This window comes from Caretta caretta, chromosome 15 (assembly GCF_965140235.1).
Source record: "Caretta caretta isolate rCarCar2 chromosome 15, rCarCar1.hap1, whole genome shotgun sequence".
Lineage (NCBI taxonomy): Eukaryota > Metazoa > Chordata > Testudines > Cheloniidae > Caretta > Caretta caretta.
In genome coordinates this window covers 21,905,858-21,913,123 of record NC_134220.1, presented here as the reverse complement: position 1 = coordinate 21,913,123, position 7,266 = coordinate 21,905,858, and the positions used below count along the sequence as shown (strand labels likewise).

The 7,266-nt window shown below is 42.0% G+C and overlaps 1 protein-coding gene across 1 annotated transcript; it reads left to right on the top strand.

Annotated features, from left to right (window-relative positions):
* Window positions 1–2,497: 2,497 nt before the first annotated feature.
* FZD10 (frizzled class receptor 10) lies at window positions 2,498–6,538 on the top strand. The gene has a single exon (XM_048821729.2). It carries the CDS (start codon window positions 3,525–3,527, stop codon window positions 5,280–5,282), a length of 1,758 nt encoding a protein of 585 aa, XP_048677686.1. The 5' UTR covers window positions 2,498–3,524; the 3' UTR covers window positions 5,283–6,538.
* The last annotated feature ends 728 nt before the right edge of the window (window positions 6,539–7,266 follow it).

Below are 7,266 nucleotides of genomic sequence, written 5' to 3'. Positions count from 1 at the left end.
TGGTTAAATATGTAAATAAAATGTCTAAAGTCATTCTTCAAAGAAGACAAAAGAAAAAAGAGCTGAGGGAAAAGACAGCCATAAAATTCCTCCCAATTCTCCATAACATTTGCCAGAGGGGGGCCAACTCCTAGCCAGGGCCTAGCAGCAGGGGTGCCTGGCTGCTCCATAGAATCACACATCTCAAATCCCACACACAGGAGGAAAAAAAATAAAATAAAATATCTTTTCAGCTGGAGCCATCAAAAGGCTCTTTTCATTTATTAGTTACAGAGTTATCTTCCAGTTGCTGATTTCTCAGAGCCCTCATTTTTCTATAATAATGTTCTGTTTGTTAGTTTCTCTGACTCAGGCTGGTTGAATGGGGGCTGTTTCTGGATAGCTTTCTTTTTTAAAAAAATATAAAAACAGAAATAAATGATCTGAAGAGGGTTGTATTGGCTAACATAATAGCTAGAAAAAAACAAGCTGATTTAAAGTAGCACATAAAACATCAATTAAGAGACATAACTCCTACAAAGGATGACTTTTTTTCTTTTTTACATTTCACATTTATATTTTCTTTTAGCCTCCAAGAAAAATAAGAAAAGAAGTGGCTGTTATCAAGAGCTGTACAAAATAAGGAAACAAACTTTTGTTTTAATTTCTTTTTTCTGTATTATTTCTATATGGATTTTGATATACAATAAAGTACTTTGTAAAACAAAAACCCATCCCCGCAAAAAACCCTAATCAAGCTCAACAAAAAAACTGTATCAGAAATGTTCATCTCAAGTGTCATTTCAATTTCACTTTAGAAAAGGTAGCTTGTCCCTTATGAATGCTTTCCCCTTCACTTCCCCACCACCCCCAACTGAGCTCTCTAGAAGAGGATCTAGGGTGCATACAAATACTAAGAAAACAGCTTAGATTAATGAAGAATGGAAATGCTCCACCACACACACACACACACAGAAACAGCAATGTAACTAAATAAATAAGGCCTTTTTGTTTGTTTGCTGGTAAGACTGCCTGCCTTCATAACAGTTCCCAAATAAATCTAGAAGTGACCAAGGGAAGGATCAACTGATAAGATACAATAGTTTATCAGTCTGATCTCTTTCAGAGAGAGATTCCTGGATCCACTGGAAAGCCATTAAACAAAAGTATCCACCAATTTAAAACTTTTTTTTTAATTAAGGACCTTTTATTTCTAGACAATCATTGTCAGCATCTTCGGGGTTTCAGAAGCAAACATTAACCCTGGTTTGTTGCCCTTTCTTGGATCCATTACACCCTTATCACAATCGAGGAAGCCAACAGTTTCCTTTCTAGAGGCGGGTGGGGTATTAACTCTGACCCTGCGGGGTTTGATAGTTTCCAGGAGAATCAGTGTTCATTTCGATAAGAAGCAGGCCCTAATGGAGAAAAACCCTGGGTATGTGTGGGTGTGAATGAAGAGAGAGATTTTTCTTTCTTCATTAATATGTTGGTCTAAAATTGAACTCAAAACAAAAAGTTAAGCTCACCTTTTAGGATTTGATCATAGTGGTCCCTTCTGGGCTTAAACAAAATCTACTAATTATACCGTCTTATTCCATCTGTGTCGAGATCAGTTAGTGCAGGGGAGAGAGGCAAGGATGAGGAGTATTATATGTATAAACAACTAAGCATTTTATTTTTGGTGCCTGTTGTTTTTTTACTTCTCATTTCATTGACATTATACTTTTGAGAGGATAGTCTATAAGAGCCCAATCCTGCAGTTCTTACCCAAGGAAATCCATTCAGATCAATGGGAGTTTTGCTGGCATAAGCTCTCCAACTACTATTAGTAGAAAATAATCAAAATGATCCTAGCAGTTTTACTTTGAAAATAAAAGCAAACCAGTAACTAAAAAAACCAACTCATTTTAAAATTATCTGTCCTGCCACCCTTTCCTCTCCAAAATCTCAAAGAGTCTTGTCAGTATGGATTAAAATCACTTTCCTAAAGGTCTCTCTCTAGTCTTCTCTGATTTTCCTATTTGGGGGAATCTGCTAGTTTCACTTGATGTGCATTCAGATATGTGAGTTTAAAACAGAGAGAGAGAGAGAATTATCCTCTATATGTCAGATGTCCTGACTCCGGTGTTCACTTTTTCGAATTCGACACAATCAAAGCAGAAATTTTGTAAGCAGATGAGATTCTACTGCAATGTAACCGGCTTTTATGACCCTGCCAGCCAAGAGTTTATGGCACTTGCCATAAAATGCATCCTCCCTCCCTACATCCTCCCTTCTAAAGCATTCCCCCACCGCTCCTACCCCCTTCCCAAGAAGGAAAGTCAAGGGAGGCACCATCTCCAACCCCCTGTCTAGGAGACAAGGAGTCTGAAGCATCCTTAAAACTCAGCTTCCCCAGGCTTCCTTCCTACCTGAATTAGGACGGCGGGTTAGGTGGTAGGGGTCTAAAGAGAGAGAAAAGATCTTGTTAAACTTTCAAGGGGGGGGGAGGAGAGGGGAGCCGGGGGGAGAAAAAAGACAGAGAGTGAGAAACAAATGAGGCTTTTTTTTTATCTGTGGTGATCAAGGAAAACCTGTAGGGGTCCTTAAGGAGGTTTCAAGGCGTTCCGAGTGATTGGAAAGTAATCACCGTGTCAGCTTCACCTTTCTCATGCAAAGTGGGTGTCGTATGCAAGGCGGATCCTGCACAGAGATTTTTTTTTTTTTTTTTTAAATCCTGGGACACAACCACCCCCTAAAAACCAGCTGCAACAGCCCCAGGACTTGCTGCTACTGCGGGAAGAGAGGAGAGACGAGAACCAGCCCTGCCTTGCAAAGCGCTAAAGAACCAACCCGTTGCAAAAACAGAAGGGGGAGGGTGTCAGCCCCTCTCCGATGGCTTAGATATTTTCTCCTCCTTTATCTTTGCAGTTGGATAAGCCACCCCCACCGGGGAGGAAAGTGTGGGGAAACGGTGGCCCGTCCTGGGGAGCAGGAGAGACCGCTGCACCGACCAAAAGCCGCATGGGACACGTGGAAGTTGAAGCGGTGACCGCTTGGATCTAACAAGCCGGCCAAAAGCTCGCGTTCTGCCTGTGCCCGGAGAGAGGGGGCGCGGGGCGGGGAGGAAGCTCTCAGAAGTGGAAGCCTTGGGGGGGGGGGGCGGAAGAAAGTTTCTGGGACCCCCGCAGTAAGTTTTGTGCCTCTATGGCTGGGGGTGGCTCCCGCACGGCTGGCTGTTTGCAAACTGCCCCCCCACCCCCGCTTCTCACCTCCCCCGAGTCCCCTCTCTCCCGGCGCCACCGGGGCTGGAAAATGACTAGCCTGGACTTTTGCTGAGACCGGCGCGCCGCAGCGGGCTCATGGCTAGGGGCTGCGCTGACCTGGCTCACGCCGCCTGGGTCTGTCCCACGCTCTGAGCGTCCCTGGCGGAAGTTGGGGGGCGATGCTCTCCGGCGAGGGAGGCGTGGGGCGGCGGGACTGACCCCCCGCCTGGTTCGCCTGCGGAAAGGACCCGCGCTCCAGCTGCACGCGGGGCTGGGCGTTGTGTTGTGGCTGCAAACATGGGGCCGGCGAGGAGGAACGTCATGCAAACTCTCTGGCTGTTCTCGCGTCTGGTTTGCTTTTGCACTGGGATAAGCTCCATAGACATTGACCGCCCGGGCGACGGGAGATGCCAGCCCATAGAAATCCCCATGTGCAAGGATATAGGGTACAACATGACTAGGATGCCTAACCTGATGGGACATGAGAACCAAAGGGAAGCTGCCATTCAGCTGCATGAGTTTGCCCCCTTGGTGGAGTATGGCTGTCACAGCCACTTGAAATTCTTCCTCTGCTCTCTCTATGCCCCTATGTGCACAGAGCAGGTCTCCACGCCAATCCCAGCCTGTAGGGTTATGTGTGAGCAGGCCAGGCTGAAATGCTCTCCCATCATGGAACAATTTAATTTCAAGTGGCCGGACTCCTTAGACTGCAGCAAATTGCCCAACAAGAATGACCCCAATTACCTATGCATGGAAGCCCCTAACAACGGATCGGATGAGCCACCCAGAGGCTCCAGCATGTTGCCACCCATGTTCAGGCCACAGCGGCCGAGCAATGGTCATGATTTGCAGCAGCACAAGGACAGCCTCGGTAGAGCCACCTGTGAAAATCCTGGCAAGTTCCACCATGTGGAAAAGAGTGCTTCCTGTGCCCCACTCTGCACACCCGGGGTTGATGTTTACTGGAGCAAGGATGACAAACAGTTTGCTGTCATCTGGATTGCCGTCTGGTCCATCTTGTGTTTCTTTTCCAGTGCTTTCACCGTACTCACTTTTCTGATAGATCCCCAGCGCTTCAAATACCCTGAAAGGCCCATCATCTTCCTGTCTATGTGCTATTGTGTCTATTCTGTGGGGTACATTATTCGCCTCTTTTCAGGCGCTGAGAGCATCGCCTGTGACAGAGACAGTGGTCAACTTTATGTTATCCAGGAGGGGCTGGAAAGCACTGGATGCACCATTGTGTTCCTGGTCCTATATTATTTTGGTATGGCAAGCTCATTGTGGTGGGTAATTTTGACTTTAACTTGGTTTCTGGCTGCTGGGAAGAAATGGGGTCACGAAGCAATTGAAGCAAACAGCAGCTACTTTCATTTGGCAGCATGGGCCATTCCAGCTGTGAAGACCATAATGATATTAGTTATGAGAAGGGTAGCTGGAGATGAACTGACAGGATTGTGCTATGTTGGAAGCATGGATGTAAATGCCTTGACTGGGTTTGTACTCATTCCTTTAGCTTGTTATCTAATCATAGGCACTTCTTTTATTCTGTCTGGTTTTGTGGCCCTCTTCCATATCAGGAGGGTGATGAAAACAGGTGGAGAAAACACAGACAAGTTGGAGAAACTTATGGTCAGGATTGGTGTCTTCTCAGTCTTATATACAGTGCCTGCTACATGTGTAATAGCTTGCTACTTTTATGAAAGACTTAACATGGATTATTGGAAAATTGTGGCAATGCAATATAAATGCAAGATGAACAATCAAACTAAACATTTGGACTGCATGATGAATAATTCCATTCCTGCAGTAGAAATTTTCATGGTGAAAATTTTTATGTTGTTGGTTGTGGGCATTACTAGTGGTATGTGGATCTGGACTTCCAAGACTCTTCAATCCTGGCAAAATGTTTGCAGTCAGAGATTAAAGAAGAGAAGTAGGAGAAAACCTGCAAGTGTTATTACAAACAGTGGAATCTACAAAAAAACTCAACATCCACAGAAAACTCACCATGCAAAATATGAATCAGCATTACAGCCACCTACTTGTGTATGAACAGGATGTATAGAAAACTGTATCTCAGTTTGTAGAGACTTATAAATGCTCACTGTAGCAATCAGAAATAAAAATTTTAAAAGGTGCTTTTTGTCAGAGAACGGTATAGCAAATCAAGGCAAAAATGTATGACACTGAAATTCAGGACCTGTTGATAAACTGAAGGTAAATGTACTTAGGAAAAGGTTTTCAGTGAAAGGAATATTGTCAATTAAAGCTGCCTCTTCTGTTACTAATTTGTAGTAAGATATTTCATCCAGCCCTCTGATTAAAAAAAACTATGTGTAACCTTTATCTGTAGCTGAGCTGAAGTTCCTACAGGTTTCTAAGTAACAAGATATAATCAAGTTTTACGGAGCTATGATTTTTTTTTTAAGAGCCTGACTGAAAATTGTGTCTTTTTGGGGACACTTAATTCCATAGAGGCCTAAGTGAAAGCAACTTCTGTGCTAACTTAAGAAAAGAGAAATCCTTTACAAACGCTTCTTCAGCCTAGGGGGTTTGAAGTATCTAAAAACAGGTTCAATCTATAATACTCACCAATATTCTTTCACTAAAAGAGAAACTTCCTGCATGAGACACAAACTTTGTGAATAAGAATAATGTGCAATACATTTTTTTCTTACCAGGACATGAAAAGAGAAACAAGTATTTTGCTGTACATAAAGACAACAAAAGAAATCTCTTAACAAAAGAACTAAGAGGTCTAGTCCTCAGAAACCCTTTAGTGTTACATTTTGTGGCTTTTTAATGGAAATCAAGCCAATGTTATACATGTTTGGACTGATTTGTGAAAAAAAAAAAAAGTGTGTGTGTGGGGGGGTCAATTCAAAGAGGCCCAAAGGGCTTATTGACTCTTTCTATTGTTAAACAAATTCTCACCATGAATAGATCAAGAAGCACTAGATTCTGCAAAGGCAAGCTTTGTATTGAGTGATGCTCTTTACTTGTGTTGGAAGGGCACAATTATTTGCTGTATAGATTTGTAATATACAGTTATTTTTCATGCTCCACTATTTTATAAAAAATAAAATATGTACTTTAGTTTGATAATTTTGTCTGCTCTAAACTTTCCATCATGTGCTTTGTGGTTAATAAAAATTTTTTTCAATGATTTACTAAAGGCACATTTTGAATATAGCACAGTGTTTAATATGTTATACTTGACATATAAGGACTGCAAGAATAATCGGATTGACCCTTAATGTGCAAAAGAAGGAATTGCAAGTTGGAAAAAAATAAAGAGTTTTAAGTTGCGTCTTTCTGTGAATCTTTGCAACTGAGAGAACTGAATGGGAAGAAGCTTTAAAATAGATATCCAGTGATTTAGTATAATACCATGTTTACTAAGCACAGAGATTACAACAATGATCCTTGGTTAAAACCCTTTTAAAATCTCTAGAGGGCACATTCAGCGTGTTAAAGAGAGCTGAATTACTTCAGCACTATTTTATATAATGCAACTTGTACATTACAAAGATTCTTTCCTGGTGATAGTACCGAAAGGTGGTGTATTCATAACCATAAAGAGACTGGGAAAAGATCAGTAGGGGAAAACAGTTTATGAACAATAAATACAGATCATACATAGTACTGTACTTCGGTGTAAACTGTGATGAAGTTACAATTATAAATGCAAATACCAAAAGTATACAGTGGAGTTTGTGTGAATGTTAAGCCTTTTGTGGAGTTAACCATCAGGCTACTAGGTGGTGTGATATTAATTCAATTCACCTTCTTGTTGACATGCTCCTGAGAGCTCTCCTATAAGGGCATGCATGTTATAAAGAAGGACCCTGGTAGAGCTGGGATCCCCGCAACAGTTGCCCCATAATGGCTAATAGCTTTATAACAAAACTGTATAGGCTGCAGATACATTTTTCTAATTTTTGTTGTCATCTGTATAAAATGTTCCCAGCAAGGACTAGAAACTTGAGTTACAAAAATCATGGGTTGATTATTAAATGTCTTAATACCTGAAATG

Coding starts and splice junctions, on each gene's coding strand:
- FZD10 (XM_048821729.2), top strand. CDS start 3,525: ATGGGGCCGGCGAGGAGGAACGTCATGCAAACTCTCTGGCTGTTCTCG.